Source organism: Callithrix jacchus, chromosome 5 (genome assembly GCF_049354715.1).
Source record: "Callithrix jacchus isolate 240 chromosome 5, calJac240_pri, whole genome shotgun sequence".
NCBI lineage: Eukaryota > Metazoa > Chordata > Mammalia > Primates > Cebidae > Callithrix > Callithrix jacchus.
In genome coordinates this window covers 105,843,364-105,862,409 of record NC_133506.1, presented here as the reverse complement: position 1 = coordinate 105,862,409, position 19,046 = coordinate 105,843,364, and the positions used below count along the sequence as shown (strand labels likewise).

General features: G+C 51.5%; 1 protein-coding gene across 4 annotated transcripts in view; it reads left to right on the top strand.

Annotated features, from left to right (window-relative positions):
- Nucleotides 1–19,046, top strand: part of KSR1 (kinase suppressor of ras 1) — a 177,418-nt gene that overhangs the window by 119,794 nt on the left and 38,578 nt on the right. For 2 of the 4 annotated variants that reach the window (XM_035300987.3, XM_035300984.3), the window contains exons 3-6: nt 7,286–7,433; nt 12,324–12,783; nt 15,308–15,312; nt 18,522–18,582. In XM_035300987.3, the coding sequence (XP_035156878.1) occupies nt 7,286–7,433; nt 12,324–12,783; nt 15,308–15,312; nt 18,522–18,582 (674 nt within the window). Of the gene's footprint in view, nt 1–7,285; nt 7,434–12,323; nt 12,784–15,307; nt 15,313–18,520; nt 18,583–19,046 lie in introns of those variants that run through there. The other 2 variants (XM_054256192.2, XM_054256191.2) reach the window with 1 other exon arrangement.

Here is a 19,046-nt window from a genome sequence, read left to right as displayed (position 1 = left end):
GACAGGCTGCAGCACATTGCCCTGCTGAGGCCACATCTGCCTTCTGATCTGGACATCCCCAGACCTTGCCTTGGGCTACTATAGCCAGACATTGGGCCCTGACGCCTGTCTGCCCTCGTGGTCCCCACCTCCAGAAATTCTGATTTGGCTGGTCTGAGGTAGGGCCCAAATACTGTGATTCATTTTTAAAGTCCCTGACAAATTCCAGGGCACAAGTTGGATTGAGAGCCACTGATCTGCTCTAGGCAGAGCCACTTACTTTATAAATGGGAAATCTGAAGCCCAAAGAGGGGCGGGGACTTGTCTGAGGTGAGGGGCATTGCGGGTACCCAGTCTGGCTCTTTCCTTCACTGTGCTGGCCTCTGGGGAATGGTGTTGAGGGGAGGGGTTGCCCTCGAGGAAGCAACTGACTCTCCCAGGAGAAGGCTTTGTTCTCCTTGCTTCCCAGGGGTGGGCTAGTGAGGAGGTTGGGTGCAGAACTGGCCAAAAAAGTAACACCAGCATCCCCAGGCTTTTGGCTGATTTCTGTGGAAGCCCCTGGAGGCTGCCTGACCTAGGCTTTTGCCTCAGCCCCTCCTATGCCTCCCAGAATATCTGTTATTATCCAGGTATCCAGGTCTCACTCCTCCCTCTCCATCAGCTCCAGCGGTGGGGTGCAGGTAGGAGGAACGTCTATCAGATGCTCCCTTGCCAGTTTGAGACATGCGGCTCCCAGGCTGGGCTGCCATAGAAACCTTCCCCACTGGCTCCTCTCTCTCTCCTTCCAGCCCCACTGGGCTCTGGCCTCAGAGGTATGCGCAGGGTTGTTCGTCACCACCCACAGGGCTCTAAAAGCCCACCTTTGGCCTCTCTGGTTTGAGCAGTCCCTGGGAAAGAGTCGGGGTTAAGGATCCCTTTCATCACAGCTAGGGAGGCTGGGGATGCACCTGCTTGCACATAGCAGGCTTCCAGGTGCCACAGATGGCCCTGTATTCCAGCATTACTGCCTGAGGCATGCTCTGAGCTGCAAAGCTGAACAGAAACACAGAGCGTGGGTTTGCTTCTTGATCTTCCTTCATCCCAGCTTTCACCCGTGTTCCAGCATGAAGTGTTATGTGTTTGTATACGTGGCCAGTGCACCAGCGGTGCTGCCCCTGGCATTTCCCTGATCCACCTGACTGGTCACAGGGCGTATGGCGCCTCTCAGTGTCAGCCGACCCAGATTTCTAAGTATAGACCCCAGGCAGCCCCGTGGCTGCTGGTAAATCCCGGGATACTATTTGATACCCAGTTGGCCCTGAGCTGCCAGCTTACCCAGCATGGCTTGTGACGTCAGCCTCTGCCAGCTGTTGGGGGAGGGGGTAGCGTGTTGGCCAAACCTGTCCTCACCCTCCACTGGAGAGAAAGGAGACCAGCATTCTCTGTTAATGACGTGACTGGATTGTCACAGACTGGGAGTAACCTAAGTGCTCAACTGGCCCTGCTCTCTAAATATTATCAGAAAGAATATCTTAATCCCACCTGCTGGAAAACATATCTCCTGGTCTGAGGGAGAGAGAGGCAGAGGCAGGGAGCCAGTAACCTCTGACACTCTCACTCTGCTCCTCATTCCTGCCGTCCCGCCTATGTGCACCCTGTTAACCCCGAGGGCATCCATGTCTTCCCTTCTTGGTTTCTAGTTCCATATTTTCTTCTTTAGACAGAAGCTAGGGTGGGCAGTAATTTTCCTGGAAGCCGAGTGGACTCCCAGCCAGGTTCTCCAGAACTTTGGGGTATGGGCAGAGAGAGGGGCCTTTTGCCCTTGGCTTTGAGCAACTTAGCATCTTCTGTGCACCTCCTGGCAGGTGAGATGCCCTCCTGGGGCATTGGAGCTTCTCAGACCTGAGAAGGTTTCAGAGTGGCTTCACCTGCGAGTTCACTTTAGCAGGTGGCAAAACTGATTCCCTAATTTGTCTTTGGTTTAGAGATGATCCAGGAAAGTTGTGAGTTACTCTGCTTTGAAACATCTTCCTAAATCAGACCTGGCTGTGCCTGTCACTGTGGGTGGGCAAGTCACATCCACGTGTGAGGTTTCGGGGGTGCTGAGTTGCTTTGGGGCACTGTTGAATCATGATACTGGGAGATATCAGGGCCCCTTGTAGGGGCCCGCACAGCCACGAGGACTTCCTGGTGGCTTTCTTTTCTTAAGTGAATGTTGGGTCTCAAAGTCTGGTAGAGTTGGGAGGCCAGGCACTTTGTTTCTAGAGTGGGCCCTCACTGAGAAAGCCTGGTCCCCTGGAGTACTTGCTGCTGGGCCAGCATCCTTCCCCATTTGCCTACAGAAATAACGTTTTAGTCGTCACTCACCAATCAGATTAACTTTGGAAGGCATCAGATTCTCTGAACTTAGGCCTGGGGGCCCTGTGTTCTTCGTGGACATCATTTTAATCTGTTTTGTATTTACAAATTTGAATTAGTTACCACCATGTAAAAGTCAGGATTTCAAAATAAAAATTTGGATTTCTTTAAAATCAGAAGGTCTGGCACCCCTCCATAGCCTACCCTTGTCCCCAGCACCAAGGGAGGGAAGCAGAGGTGGAGGGGGTGGTGGTGGGGTTTCTGTTTAGCATTGCCATTGCTGTTGTTGGGTTTCTTGTCCAGTAAAAAGGCAGGGAAGTGTGTTAAATCGAGTTTAGCCTAAAGCTGCCTCCTTAGATATTTTAAGTCCAGCCTAAAGGTTTTTCTGTATATCGTGAACTATAAAAGGGGAGGTGTAGCCTCCACTTGTGTCAGTCACTGAGTTTTAGCCAATCAAACATAGCCAACTGTTCCAACCTTGTTCAAATAAGGCAAAGGAACTGTAACCAATCCAGTTGTTTCTCTACCTCACTTCTGTTTTCTGAAAGTAGGTAGAAATTAATTTGCTTTGAAAAAAATAATTTTTCCTGACAGGTAGCTGCTGTATCCCAAGGCTTGGTCAGGTTAACAAGTGACAGCATGGAATATTTAGAGGAGGTTTGGAATCAGGCACATGTGGGTTTCAATTCTGCCTAGCCACTTGTTAAGCTGTGAGGTCTCTGAGCCTCAATAAAATGGACTTAACTGCATTTACTTGCTGAATTGATTAAAGATAAACTAACATATGCAAAGCCCCGGGCATATTGTTCTGGCAAATAGTTTGTAATAATAAATGTAGTTATTATGTTTGTTATAAGTGAAATTTCAATGCCGCAAAAGAAATAGCACTTGAAGATAAATCCTCTCAGCAAGGCAATTTACTTCTATAGAAGGGTGTGGCTCACAGATGGAGCAGTGGTGGCTGCATGCTTGGACAAGGGGGAAGGGGTGCTTTCGCCTGACAGAGGTCGTCCCTACTGCTGTGTCATTCCCTTATTGGCTAGGGTTAGACTGCGCAAGCTAGACTAATCCCGATTGGCTATTTTAAAGAGAGCAAGGGTCTGAGCTAGAGCGGTAGGGTGGGTGTTTTGGCAGGAGGGACGGTTACAGGTGGGTCAGAACAGGTAGCCAGGAGTGACCTAGGTCAAAGAAGGTGACCCGAGCAGGTGACTGGACCAGGTGCCTGGGACGAGTCAGGATGGCATTGGGTGGGGGGGATGGGGGCAGGGGAACAGATATGAACTACTGATTACAACCGGTGGAGAAGGTCATTTACTGGAATTACAAGGAAGTTAAACTTTGAAACAGAGAATTTAAGAATAAGAGAGCTGAATATACTGACATACTGATTCCTTGAAGAGAAACTTGGGGTCCACTATAACATGTTTGAGAACTTGAGACTTGGTTATGGGTGAGGAAGAGAGGAATGAAATAAAAGAAAAAGAATCCCTGTTTGTATTATAGTTAGGTTGAAGATTGGGTTTCCTTGGCCTGGCCCCCCGGCCCCCATTAAACATCTCTCCCATCTTCTGTGGAAACTGCTGAGTCATCACAGCCTTGAAGTATGTGGTGAAGAGACAAACAGAGGACATCCTTCCAGAGAAAGGTAGAGGATGGCTTTGTACAGATAAGGTGAAGGTCACTTCTGTGCTTGCCCTCACAGTATTGCCAAGGTACTCTTCGCAGTGAAATGAGGGCAAAGATAACCAAACGTCATTTCAATGGAAGGCCGGCTAAGGGAAATGAAGCCAGACATTGATTGAATAGAAGCTCCCACATGGCACCATTTGTCTAATCTGCCTCCCCAGCTGGTGCCGTTCTCATCGATGGTTTCCTGTGACACTTTAGTTTTATCTTCTGGAAGGTAACCAGGGTTCTGGCCAGTCAGTGATGAGCTTCTTGGTACTGTTATGTCTCTGGTTTTATTTTGGTGTGAATCCTCCTAAATGGTGATGTGATTCTTGCTTACAGCCCTGGAGATTGAAGAATATACTGACAAGATACAAAAGCATCTTGGGCACAGTAAAAAACAAAAACAAAAAAACAAAGGCAGGCATCTAGCTCCAGCCACGCCATGGGAGAGGGGGGTGTGTGCTGGGCCCCTGCCCTCAGGACCCAGCCAGTGTCTTCATCAGGGTTAGTTTTGATACTTGAGGCAAAGAATTACAGCATGCAAATGGAGTGAAAATGAAATTAGTGCTTAAAAGTAAAATTAGACACAACTTGCTAAAAATCATTGAAAATTAGCTTAGATTCTCAAGAACTGTGAGCCTTATAGCAGTCATTTGATGTGGAATGTCTGGCCCTTCTCTGTTATAGAAAATCTGGAAAATATAGAAGGGGTTAAAGGCCAAAAAAAAAAAAAAAAAGTCTGATCTGTTCCCATAGCTCTTTGAACTCTCTCTGTTCTAGTGGACATCTTACTACATGACACTTACCTGTTTTAATGTCTGTCACCCCTCCCACTGGACTGCCAGCCACTTGAGGCCAGAGGCATGTCCCATCGGTTTTTTTGTTTGTTTGTTTGTCCCAGGCTTGGTATAGTTGCTGGAAAGGGGTCCTATTCCAGATCCCAAAAGAGGGTTCATGAGTCTTGCACAAAGAATCCTGGGTGAGTCCACAGAGTAAAGTGAAAGCAAGTTTATTAGAGAAGTAGAGAAGCAAAAAGAATGGCAACTCCATAGGCAGAGCCGCCCTGAGCACTGCTGTGGCTATTTTCATGGTTATTTCTTGATCACATGCCCAACAAGGGGTACATTATTCATGAATTTTCTGGGAAAGGGGCAGATAATTCCTGGAATTGAGGACCCCTCCCCCCGTTTAGACCATATAGGGTAACTTCTGGGCATTGCCATGGCATTTGTAAACTGTCATGGCACTGGTGGGAGTGTCTTTTAGCATGCAAATGCATTATAATTAGCATGTAGTGAGCAGTGAGGAAGACCAGAGGTCACTGTGGTCGCCATCTTGGTTTTGGTGGGTTTTCGCTGGCTTCTTTACCCTTTTATCACGGGGTCTTTGTGACGGGTATCTGTGACCTCCTGTCTCACCCTGTGATTATGAATGCCTGACCTCCTGGGGAGGCACTGAGCAGGTCTTGCTCTCATTTTACCCAGCCCTATTCAAAATGGAATGACTGTGGTTCGAAGGCCTCTGACAGCATCATGTGGTTCAAAGTAGTCAGAGCTGGAGAGGTTTCCTCCCTCCTTGATGAGAGGAAAGGGCGCAAGTTTTGAAGTCTGCTGGGCCTTGATTCAAACATCCACTCTTTGTATTTTCCATTGCTTTGTAACAAATGTAGCAGCGTGACACACCATCTGCTTATGAGCTCACGGTTCTCTAGGTAGAAGACTGAGTGGAGGAATCCAGGTGAGCTCTGCTTACATCCCTACTTGGGATCTCACAAGTTGGTGTCTAGGTGTAGGCCAGGCCTTCCTCTTACCTGGAAGCTCTGGGGAAGAATCCACTTGCATGTTCATTCAGGTTTTTGGCGGAATCCATTTCCTTGTGGCTGGAGGTCTGAGGTCCTCATTCCCTCAATGGCTGTCAGCCAGGAGCCACTCTTCCTCCCAGAGGTCACCCCCGTTCCCCTCCTTCTTCAAAGTCTGCTGAGTCCTTGTCACAATTCAAGTATCTGACTTCTCTGTTACCAGCTCAAGAGAACCCTTTGCTTTTAAAGGGCTCTTGTGCTCGGATGTAGCCTACTCGGATAATTTTCCTTTTGCTGTACATAGTAGTTCCCCCTTGTCTGCAGGGGATATGTGCCAGGACCCTCAGTGGATACCTGAGACCATGGATAGTACTGAACCCTATATATACTATGTTTTTTTCCTGTACATACATACCTCTGATAAAGTTAGCAAGTTGGGCACAGTAAGATATTAATAATCAACAATAACAAAATAGAGCAATTACAACAATATGCTAGAATGAAAGTTATAGGCATGTGGTCTCTCTCTCCTCTCTCTCAGCATGTCTTACTTACTGTTCTCACTCCTCATCGTGTGATGACATGAGATGATAAAGTGCCTGCTTGGGGAGAGGTCCTGGCAGCTGATCTGATAACCAAGGCGGCTACCAAGTGACTAACAGGCCAGGAGTGGAGACAGCATGGACAAAGGGACGATACACGTCTCTGGGGGGATGGAGCTGGATGGCGCGAGATTACATCACATTACTCAGGATGGTGCATAGTTTAAAACTAAATTTTTTGTTTCTGGCATTTTCCATGTAGTAGTTCTAAGATGTGGTTGGCTGCTGGTAACTGAAACTGTGGATAAGAGGGAGACTGCTGTAATGTAACATGAGCAGCAGCCACACCGGGGCTGAAGCCACACCATAAAATTCTGCCTGCTACTTTCTTGCCCCTATGGCCCAGTGACCTGGTGCAGGTGACATAACTTCGCTGAGCATCTTTCTTCAGCTGTCAAGTGGGCCTAGTGAAACGTTTTGACAGAATCAGGGGAGGCAGTACGTGCCTCTGCAGTGTTTGGCCAGGTTTTTTTTTAATGCTTCCTTGGTTAAGCCAGTTTGATTTGAAATCTGTCTTGTCGGATTCAGATACAACAAAATCGTAAAGGGCCTTCTTCGTCTGAAGTACTTGTCATTCTAAAAGGTTGTTATGATTTGCTGGGGTTTTTTCTATGCAGAGGAGTAAGAAGAGACAAGCTGGGCCTCATCCAAACCTTTCTGGTCTTTACTTCTTCCCCTCATCCCCCACTGAGTCTGCTTCAGCTGCTGTCTCTGGGAGCCTGCAGGGTGGGGGCCAGGGAGCTCTGCCTGTGTCCCCAAGCACGTGGTGGTTCTGGTCAGAGGCCAGCCCAGCCAGCAGCTGGCCCCTGCCACTCAGCGGGAGGCCGGCCTGAGGCTGAGGGGCTCCTGGGCCCGCTGACTGCTCACCGCCTCTCTGCCTGTCGCTCTGTCCCCTCAGGAGATCCCCCGAGAGCTCACGCTGGATGCCCTGCTGGAGATGAACGAGGCCAGGGTGAAGGAGACGCTGCGGCGCTGTGGGGCCAGTGCGGAGGAGTGTGGCCGCCTGCAGTACGCCCTCACCTGCTTGCGGAAAGTGACAGGCCTGGGTACGTGGGACCTGCCGCCCTCTCCCTTGGCCTGCTGCCCTGGGGGGCTGCGGCCTCCACCATGGTGGGGGATGGAGTGGGGCAGGCGTGGCCCCAGGGTTGCTGGGGCAGCTTGGAAAGGCCAGGGTTGGATGGTAAAAGCCTCCTGAGAAGCTCTCCCAGGGTCCTCGGGGCTCCGGATCCTGGTGGGTCTGGCCAGGCTAAACCTGACGGTGCTTCAGCCATGCTTAGAAATCCCAGGCCTGTCTGCCGGGCCGGTCTGGCGAGGTTTCCTCTCTGTGGAGGGCTCTGTGTACCTTCCACCAGCTTTCCACATTCTAGCCCCCAGCCCGCTCCCTGCCTTCTCCTGTCCCTATTGCTGGCTGGGTTCTGTGCTCAGAAGGCACACGCTGATGTGGGCCTGAGCCAAGGGCAATTAGGGAAACTCTATGGCTCTTTAGCTGGGAGCGTGTACGTGGCTGTCCAAGACAAAGTGTTTAATCCTGGCCTTGCCACGAGGTCCTTGGGAATTATTCACAGGCTTTCTAAATCTTGCCTCGGAAACAGCTTCAAATGCCTGACTTAATGCTCCCACTACCACACAGATAAGGCATTAAAATCAGCCTCATGAATGGAATCAGGACTGCTTTTTAATTATCTGAGGCTCCTGTCTTATCTGAGGCTCCTGTCTTTCCTCTGGCTCCCTAAGGCTTAAGGAAGGTACTGAGGTTTATATTCTGCCCGGTTTTTTTCTTCCCAGAGAGGATCGGGCTTAATTTCCTCTCTGGCCTCATTGTACACAGCACAGTGTAGAAAGTTGCACTCAATTCAGAAAATCTTGCCATGCCAGGTCTCCCAGCAGATGCTGAAATTAAACATGGCAGAGGTGTGGCCGGCGTTCTTATTCCCACATATTACGGGAGGAGACTGAGCCCAGAGAGGGGAAGGGGCTTGGGAAAGGGCACACAGCAGTTGATGACTGGGCCAGGATTTGAACCTCAGGCTGTAATGGCAATTGGCTTGTTCCCATGTTTGCCACCCAAGCTGAGATCTTTGGGGTAATTTGTCAGCCCTGCTTTCCTTCCTCCTTATGCCTGGATTTTAAAGAACTGTGGAAGAGTCAGCTGTTAAATGGTAGTGACCCATTTGGGTGATGAAGGCTGCTGTCCACCTGTCATAGATGCCAAAAGAGGGAGATCACTAATTTATGCACCTACTATGTGCCAGGCGTGTGTCACACATATTGTGGCTACATCCTTGTAAGAGGTGGTGTTAAGCTCACTTTGTAGCTGAGGACTCTCTGACCACTGGAGGCGTTGGATGTGTCATCTGGGGCCCCACACCTGGCCTGGAGCAGAGCTGGGCTTTGAACTCAAGTTTCTTGTTCAGAGGGTGTTGTTTTCCTCCCTAGAGGAGGCCCCTGAAAAGAGGCATTTTCTAGGTTTCTTCTCTCTCATTTAGTCTCAGCTTGTGGTGCCTCTGCATCCCCAGCAGAGTCCTGGCCCCATCACAGTCCAGGACACAGACCTTTCATCTGCCTGGTGCTGGCCACACTTCACAGGCACCTGCTGGGATCTGCTGGGTACCAGCGATCCCGTCAGATCCCACATCACAGCATCTTCACTGCACACCATGGGGCTTAGTGAGGGCAGTCTGGTCACAGTAAGGATGGACTATGGAATCAGACTGCCTGGGCCCAGCACTGTGCTTGGCCACTTAGAACCTGTGGGACCTTGGCAAGTTACTTTACCTCACTGTGCTTCGGTTTCCTCATCTGTAAAATGGCAGCTATAACAACACTTCTCTCAGGGTCATTGTGAAGAGGAAATGAGTTAAAGTGAAGTCCTTAGACCAGAGCCTGGCATGTATTAGGTGTTCTTTTCAGTATAAGGCCTGTGAGGGGATAGAACATGTTGAAGTCATTTCCCTTGAAATCTCTGATCTGAAGAAAGGTGAATGAACAGCTGGGCATGGTGGCTCAGGCCTGTAATCCCAGCATTTGGGAGGCCAAGGCAGGCTGATTGCTTGAGCTCAGGAGTTTAAGACCAGCCTGGGCAACACAGCAAAACCCCACTTCTACAGAAAATACAAAAATTAGTCAAGTGTGGTTGTGTGTGCCTGTAGTCCCAGCTACTCAGGAAACTGAGGTGGGAGGATGGCTTGATCCTGGGAGATAAAAGTTGCAGTTGAACCAAGATCATTCCAGCCTTGGTAACAGAGCCCGATCCTGACTCACAAAAAAAAAAAGAGAGTGAGTGAAGGATGGTTGTCTGTGCTGGTGAATAGGGGATGAGCATTCCTGCAGATATCACTAACCCGCAGATGCTTCTGTTGAGCGACTCAAGCAGCCTCTGGCAGTCAGTCAGCTGGTGTCGGTGCACACATGAAGACCCATTGGCCATCCTCGAGTGGGCCCAGAGCAGTGGTGGTTAAATAGGCAACTTTTGAATTTGGGGCTTATTTCCTTTGGTGGCAGGCTTGCTCATAGATTCATGAAATTCATTCCTTCATCTGCTCAACAAGAAACCCTTTCAGTGCCTCCGACAGGCCAGTCTGTGAGCTACAGTGTCAGTCATGACTGCAGTGCATAAGGAGCAAGTGGTCTGGGAGCACAGGGACTAAGCAGCTCCTGTCCATTGGACCCTGAATAGAAAGTCCCTGCAGTCAGGTAGAAGGAAGGGTGTTTGAAGAGGGGATGTGATGTACAAAGAAACTTACAAATCAGGAAGGCTAATTCTTCCCCACCACCCCACCATTCTTGATGAGTGGCTTGACCACCTCTGATGACAGGGAGCTTGTTACGTCCCACAGCTGTTACGCTGTAGGCTATTGAGAATCAGTAGCATCATCAGGGTGGGGGTAGAAGGGGTGGGGAGCATGGTGCTGAGATTGACGTTTTCAATTCCCATCACACCACTTTCTTAGCTGCCTGGCCTTGGGCAGTGTCTGTGGCCTCCCTGAGTCTCAGTGGCCTCCACTGTACACTGGGGAGAAGAACAGGCATTGCAGGAGGGTGGAGGGAGGCAAGGCTTGCACAGCGCTGGTGCATCAGTCCCTTCTCAAAGGTTGTAAAGAAATACCTGAGACTGGCTTGCTTGCTTATTTATTTATTTATTTATTTATTTATTTATTTATTTATTTATTTATTTATGAGATAGAAATGCACTCTGTCATCCAGGCCTGATCTCGGCCCACTGCAACCTCCACCTCCCGGGTTCAAGCGACTCTCGTGGTTCAGCCTCTTAGGTAGCTGGAACTACTGGTGAATACCACCACGCTGGCTAATTTTTGCATTTTTAGTAGAGATGGGGTTTTGCCATGTTGGCCAGGCTGGTCTCGAACTCCTGACCTGGTAATCTGCAGGACTGGGTAATTTATTTTAAAAAGAGGTTTACTTGGCTCAATGGTTCTGCAGGCTCTACAGGACGCATGGCAGCTTCTGGTTCTGGAGAGGCATCGGGAAGCTTCCAGGCATGGCGGATGACAAGGGGAAGTGAGGAGTCCCACAGGGCAGGAGCAGGAGGGAGATGGGACAGGGAGGTGCTACACACTTTTAAACTCACTCATGAGAATAGCACCAACAGGATGCTGCTGAAACAGCCATGAGAAACCGCCTCCAGGATCCAGTCATCTCCCACCAGCCCCGCCTCTGACATTGGGATTACAATTCAGTGTGAGATTTAAAGTTCTTAGCAAGACATTCAGGACCCTTCCTGATCTGGCCCTGCTGGGCTGACCCCTCCAACTTCATCCCTTGTGTCTCCCCAGCTTGTCGTGACCTCTGACAGCAATGAGAATTCTTTGTAGTGAACGAAAGGTGCCATATGCCCTCACCTTCACATATGCTGTTTCCTCTGCCTGGTGCTCCTTCTCTACCTTCTTCCATAGCTGGCTCAACCTAGGTGCTACCTCCTCCACAGCTGATTTAGGATCTGCTCCTCTGCAGAGGCCCCTGCGTGTCTCTACTGGCACAGAGCATACTGTGTTATGTGCCTATCACGCCCATTCAACTCTTCACAAGGATGGGTTTTTTTAGGTCTTTCCACCCAGCATCCAGCATGTGCTTGAATGGCTACACAGACTGTGCCCTGGAGCTCAAGCCCCACAGAGCCACACAAGCCTCGGGCCTCAGGCAGAGAGGGTCACAGTGGGGGCAGCCTACAGTCACTCAAAGGCTGGTACAGAAGGAAGTGGCTGTTGATCCCTTTCTTCCTGATCTTTCTTCATAAGCCCCGGGCACTTTGCCGTTGAATGCTCAGAACAGCCCCTTGTCTTCGTGTTTGAATTTTGTTAAAGTGGAGTTTTTCCTTCCTTCACACACCCAGCTTCCCTTTCCTAACTCTTACAGATCGGCCACCCCTTCACTTTCTGAGGTCAGCCACTTTTGGTGTGGATTTCCTGGATTGCTCCCCCAAGACCTGCCTGTAAGAGCCCTGCCCAAGCCAGTTCCTCTCTGGGCTGTGCTTCGTCCTCTATAAAACAGAGATACAGGTTGTGAGTATCCCTTATTCAAAATGCCTGGGACCAGAGCGTTTTGGATTTGGGATTTGTTTAGATTTTGGAGCCTTTGCAGTGTGCCTACCTGTTCAGCATTCCCAGTCCCCAAATCCAAAATGCTCTCATGACCATTTCCTGTGAGTGTCATGTTGGTGCTCAAAATTCTCAAGTTTTAGTGTTTTGGATTGGGGATTTTCAGATTCGGGACGCTCAACCTGTGGTAGTATCTGCACCAAGCCAAATAATCTGTGTGTATGAGAGACCTGCATAAACCAGGTAAAGGTTGGAGTTGAAGCCTTTTCTTAATAAACAGCGTAGCCCCACACCAGGAGTTGAACCTCTCCAGCCCTAGCCATCCTCCCTGTAAATGCCTTCCAGCCCCGACCATCTGTGACTCCATGTCTTGGTCCACAGGAGGGGAACACAAGGAGGACTCGGGTTGTAGTTTGTTGGATGCTCGGCGGGAAAGTGGCTCAGGGCCTTCCACGGACACCCTCTCACCAGCCAGCCTGCCCTGGCCCCCGGGCAGCTCTCAGCTGAGCAGAGCAGGCAACAGCACCCAGGGCCCACGCTCCATCTCCGTGTCAGCTATTCCCGCCTCTGACTCCCCCACCACCAGCTTCAGTGAGGGCCTCTCGGACACCTGTATCCCCCTGCACGCCAGCGGCCGGCTGACCCCGCGGGCCCTGCACAGCTTCATCACCCCGCCCACCACACCCCAGCTGCGACGGCACACCAAGCTGAAGCCACCACGGACGCCCCCGCCACCCAGCCGCAAGGTCTTCCAGCTGCTGCCCAGCTTCCCCACGCTCACCCGGAGCAAGTCCCATGAGTCTCAGCTGGGGAACCGCATCGACGAGGTCTCCTCAATGAGGTGAGTGCTCCCCCGGCAGCCACCAAAAGTGCCCTCTGTGGTTTTCTCATTTATAAAGATATGCAGAAGGGCAAATAAAATCAACCCCCATAGAAGTGTGTAAAGTCAAAAGCAAAAGGTGCCCCCATCTTTCAGTATATTCCTCAGTCTACTTTAGTGGTACGGACTTCATTCTCCTAGATTCAGTTCTCTATGTTCACGTGCACATGACGTGATGCCATGTACGGGTCAGGGTAGGCTGGTTACACAGAAATACCAAGCATCTCCAAATCACCAGGTCTTTTTTTTTTTGGAGACAGCGTCTCACTCATGTCACTGGCATGCAATGGTGAGATCTGGGCTGGGGTCACTGCAACCTCTGCCTCTTGGGTTCAAGTGATTCTCCTGCCTCAGCCTCCCGAGTAGCTGGGATTACAGGCACATGCCACCATGCCCAGCTAATTTTTTGTATTTTTAGTAGAAACAGGGTTTCACTGTATTAGCCAGGATGGTCTCAATCTCCTGACCTTGTGATCTGCCCGAGTTGGCCTCCCAAAGTGCTGGGATTACAGGCAGGAGCCATCGCACCCGGCCAATCACCAGGTCTTAAAATATCAAAGATTTGTTTCTTGTTCATGCCACCATGTCCATCATGCGTAAGCCTCCTTTTGGGCTCGGAATGACAGTACCGACACTTTCTGAGCACTGCTGGCCACGGGGGTGAGGGAAAGTGAGTTCTGGGTGTCATGCCCTGGCAGTGGAGTACTCTTCTTGGAAGTTACACTCACCATTCATGGTGCAGCCTGAACAGGGGAGTGAAGCAGTGCTGTTTGCCCACACGCCCAGAAGGGGAGAGCTGGAATATTTGGCTGAAACCACTACACTGTCAGGCACCACGCCATCTACTCTGTCCTGCGACTTGTTTTTTCAGCTTCCCTTGGTATCTCTGAGAACATCACGTCAGTATGTCTTGAAATATTTTACTCTTTTGTTTATTTTTTGACTTAAAACATTTTCCATCTATGTGTTTTGCACAAGTGAGACAGTCACACAGTCCACAGCGCAGCAGCTCTTTGACTCCTCAGGGCACACGGTAAAAACTCTACCCCACCATTTTTTTTTTACCTTTATAAAAGGAATTTTTTATTGTTAATTATTTACCTCAATAGTTTCAGAAAGAGGAACAGATTTTGATTGGCAGTTACCCCACCATTTTTATTCAGTCACGTGGTTCGCCTTTCAGAAGCCATCAGGCTAGCAGTTTTGTGTATGTCTATAATTATTCAAACCCCACTTTTTTGACTTGTTCATATGATTCCATTGTATAGTTTATCTATCTTGTCCCTTCTTGGTGGACATTAGATCGTTGTCCTTTTTATTACGAAGATTGCCTTGTCAATATGCTCTTGTGGGCAGCACAGAAAGAAAGGGAGTGTTTTCCTTACCTTCGTGTACCACTGAGGATTGTGGGACACGTGGTTTCTCTCCTCAGCATGGGGGCACCCCTTTTCTACACTTGATCTTAGCCAAAAGGCCAAGAAATGATAAGGACACACCTTTTCCAGGGGTTTCCTTGGGCCCTGGTGTGTCTTGGGCCTTGCAGCCATCTTTGGAATGGATCTGATCCCCTCTGCCATTGCCTCCTGTTCGGGTCCTCTATGGGATGGAGCCTGGACAGCACCGATGGTTTTGAGTGTACCGCCCAAGGAGGAGAGATCCAGGTGTCACCCACCCTGCTGCTCCCATCCAGGCTGACCTGCTTGGGCCTGGGTCCTACCCAGAAGGGGCTGCAGAATGCAGTGCTCATGGCCACACGAACATGGGTCAGTCAGAGGAGGCCTCACAGTGGGCTCAGCCCAGTCCCTCTGTTTCTGTCTTCTCCCAAGAAGAGCATTAGGAAAGCTCTGGTCTCATTCCCATACTGGAAGGTGGCAGGCACAGAACCTCAGGCAGGTGATACAACTAGCCTCAAGTTCCAGCCAGTGACTGAGCCTCAGACTCTGGGATTCTGAGTCCAGTTTCGCAGAGCCACCAGAACCAGCACTGACGTGACACTCAGGCCACCTCGCTATTCTGGTGACCGCTAAGGACAGGCTGAGTGCTCTGCTTCCTCCAGCTCCATGTGTTCTCTGGGGCAGTGGCAGCCCCCCGCGGGAGGCTCCTTGGGGTACGCAGGGTACGTTGGGGAGGCTCAGGGTGTGTCCCTGCCTGACTCTCCTTTCAGGGGCTACCTCTGCCCGGCATGGCTGTTATCTCTGCCCTCCTGTCCAGCCACACCCTCGCCAACTGATAGTTCTTTTTTTTTCTTTCTGAGAAGATATCTCGCTCTGCTGCCCAGGCTGGAGTGCAGTGGCACAATCTTGGCTCACTGCAACCTCCACCTCCCGGGTTTGAGCCATTCTCCTGCCTCAGCCTCCCAAGTAGCTGGGATTACAGGCATGAGCCTCTGGGCCCAGTCTCTCCAGCTGACTGACCCTTTTTGCTGCCTGGCTCTGGGCCAGGCTCTCCCACTGTCAGCCTGCCTCCAGCACACCCTGCCATGGAGGTTTGGTTATGTGGTACTTGGCCTTAAGTAACCAGCACTTCATGACCTAGTGAGCCTCCTGAGGCTCAGTTTCCTTGGCTATGAAATGGGCTGACTTCTAATTCCCATGCTTGGTTGCTGGCAAGGCTTACGTAAGCTGATGTATTAAAGTGCACAGCCCTGAGTTTTGATGTCCCTTACGGAGGCCTGGGGATAGCCCTTTCCATTGAGGAAATGTCCCCACAGAGATTGCAGAGGTTCCCACAGTCACTTAGCCAGGCTGGCCCCAAGCCAGGCCTCAGAGTCCTGCATCCCAGCCTCTTGCCTGCTCCCGCCCAAGTGTAATGTTCAAGGAACAAGCCGAGCTAGCATGGTGATGTAATCTCCCTCTCTGCTTTTTGTCTCTTCCAGGTTTGGTAAGAGAGATTCATTTCCATCCCCTCTGCCATCCGGGAGTCGTGTATGCATTGCTGTCCTCATCGGGGGTGGACCTCTTTGACTCCCCCTTAGCCCGTTCAGCCTCTCCATAGTCCAGAAGCACAGGTGCTGGTGACTGCCTCAGGAAATAGCCCTAAGACAGGTGGCCTTAAAGTGACCGGCTGGCTTTAGCCCAGCTGGTGGCTGCTCTCCAAGAAGCAGAGAACTTGAGCGCATCTCTGCCCACGGGCAGCCCCGTGACACGCCCTGTCTCCACCTTGCCTTTCCCCACGGGGACTCTCTAGCAAGGACTCTGGCCTGCTGGACTGTCACTGTAAAGCAGTGCCCCAGGAAGGTGGTGCCATCTGCCTGGATTCACTGGACTTTAGCTGTCCCCAGAACCCCACCTGATGTCTCAGGACCCCACTCTTCAGGAGAGGGACCTTCCTGGAGGCAGAAATGCAGTGCAGCTCCGAATGAGGCCCCAAGAGATGAGAGGCGCAGATGCCCCTTTGGGAGGGAAGGACACCTGGGCAATCCTTGACCCCCTTTCCCACCCTCACCTCCAGGTTGGGAGCATGTTCCTGCGTGTGGCTGAGCTGTGGGGCTTCGCTCATGAGTCAGAGTGGAGGGAGACAGCTGTGCCTCTGGAGTCTGCTTTTAATTGTCTGGAAATGCAGAGATGTCTGGTTTTTGCCTGAGCAAAATAGGAGTTTATTTTTGTACTACCCCGAGCTGGCTGAGGAGAGTCACGTAGCTGTGGGCAGGGTCTTGGGGATGAGGAGGGGTCAAGCAGGTAGGGACTATGCCAACGTGGAGCTGGCTGCAGGACCCCCAGGAAGGGACCGGGGGGCAAGGAGAGTAGCTACGCTTTCCCAGTGCTCAGGCAGAAACTCCCAGGGCCCTTAACAGAACCTTGGAGGAACATTCAACACCCGCATCTCTAGGAAGCCCCAGCCCTGTCATCCTCTCCTTGCCATGGCAACTCGGGTACTGGAGCAGTGAGATTGTTAGGCCTTTGGGGCCAGTGTCTCCACGCAGGTCAGATGGAGACAGTGCCTGGCACATATACTGCCTCACTGCCCGTGCCCACAGAAGATCATAGGTGGCTTTTGGGGCTAGCTGGTTGAAGTTCCATCTTTCCATAGGCTGACAGCTAACCCCTTGAGCTCCATGTGTCTTTTTGTTTTGTTTTTTTCTTTTGAGATGGGATCTCATTCTGTCACCCAGGCTGAAGTGCAGTGGCATGATCTGAGCTCACTGCAGCCTCTGTCTCCCAGGTTCGAGCGATTCTCCTGCCTCAGCCTCCCTAGTAGCTGGGATTAAGGATGCCTGCTGCCACACCTGGCTAATTTTTATATTTTTAGTAGAGTCGGGGTTTCACCATGTTTGCCAGTCTGGTCTCAAACTCCTGATCTCAGGTGATCCACCTGCCTTGGCCTCCCAAAGTGCTGGGATTACAGGCGTGAACCACTGCTCCAGTCATCCCGGTGTGTTTTGGTGGCCTTGGCTGCTGCTGGGTGGGGTGGGCCCCAGGAGGAAGTTGGGACAAGTCAACCTCATGTCAGAGGTTCCAGGGAGAGCTGCAGGTGAGAAAAATTGCTCCTATCCAGCTGTCCTTGATGTGGGAGGACTCAGTATGTCCAGCACACTCTTTCATGGAGGTTGGCTATGTAATACTTGGCCTTAAGTGAACCAGCATTTCATGAGTCCAGCCGTGTGTTAGACCAGCACTTGGGATTGAGGGGGGCAGTGGCCACCCTCGGGGGACCTTCTCTGACTCAGAGGACATGAGATGGCCACACGCAAGCACTGTGTACCTGACCTTTCTGGGTCCCAGGTCACCTTGATTGGAAGAAAGTCTAGACCTTCCTTCCAAAGAAAAGCCTACAGCATTCTCCTAAGGGTTCCTGGATTCCTGAAGCCCACCTGTGAACTGGCTCTGGGAGCCCGTGGCGCTGAGTATGGGGGCATGAGTTGAACTTGGGGGCTGCAGGTGGGTAGGGAGAGTGCTTCCAGCTGCTTACTTGCCGTGCTAGGGATGCCTGTTCTGATAGGGAGGCCCAGGTTGGGAGAGGGAGTACCCTCCAGGAAGGCCAGCAGGGTGACACCTCAAAGCTGATGCTCTTTGTCTCAGTAGAGACGGAAGGTGTCCAAGAAGTCCCCAGAGGCTCAGGCTCGTGCCTGGGTGGGGCTGGCCCATGCGAGAATGTGATAAAGCTGGGCAGATGGACTGTGGGCGGGGTCTTGGGGATGAGCACCCCTCCTCTCAGCACCCTCCTCATCCCCAAAACCCCACCCACACTCTGTCTGCCCAGACCTGGCAGTGGCCTCTCCCAGAGGAATGTCTTCCAGGGACTTCTGCCTGGAAAGGCTGACTAGCCTCGGCCCTCCACCTGAGGTCAACTGCTTCAGCCTTTTACCAGAATTGAGCCCCTGCACCCGGTGGCCTGTGGTGTGTCGGGGAGAGGTGGCAAGAGGTGGGGCTGTGTGGAATCTTCTGGCCTCACCCTGATTTTGCTTTCTGCCTCTCCAGCCTGCCTTGCTCCTCAGCTGGAAACATTACAGGGGCAGCAGACTGAGCTGTCCGCAGAGGCCAGGAGCAATTGAGGCAAGGGGAACCATGCCACGCCACTGGTCTAGCCTGGCTGCTCCTGTGTTGATGGACATAGGTCACAGGGAAAGATGCTTATGTGATAAACAATTGCGCCCACCCACCCCCACCTTGCAGCCTGTGGTTTCTGAACTAGGAGGTCGCTGGCACAAGCTGTTGCCTGTGGAGTTCCTCAACCTGCCCATCGGGCCTCTTTCCCCACAGATCTCCCGCATGGATCCCCACAGATGGTACGGAGGGATATTGGGCTTTCGGTGACGCACAGGTAGGCACAGCAGGCCTAGCGGGGGAATAGGGCACAGAGCTGGGCTGGAACCCACATGGGGCTGGGAGTTCTGGTCACTTTTTCAGTGAGCTCTTTGCCTCTGATGCCTGCCGTCTCCTCTGCGGGGTGAGGCCCTGCACTCACCTGAGCCCTTGCCTTGCCAGGGTGGTCACGTGGACTTGCAGCTCCCTCACCTGCACCTCCCCAGGTCTCTTCCTCACTCTGCTAGGGAAAGCACTTTCCCCCTTTCTCAGGACATGGGTCCCGGGAGAAATAGGGTCAGGGCCATGGGAAGGAGTCGTAGGAGCTTCCCCTGCATCCAGTGTGATGTCACGTGGGTCCTGAAACTCACACAGCAGATCCCCTGTGGAGCTTGTTGAAAATCCAGATTCCCGGGCCCCATTCCTAAGCTTCTCGCTCCCCTCACCCCCAGTGTTGACGTGAGAAGTAATTAAAACCCGGTG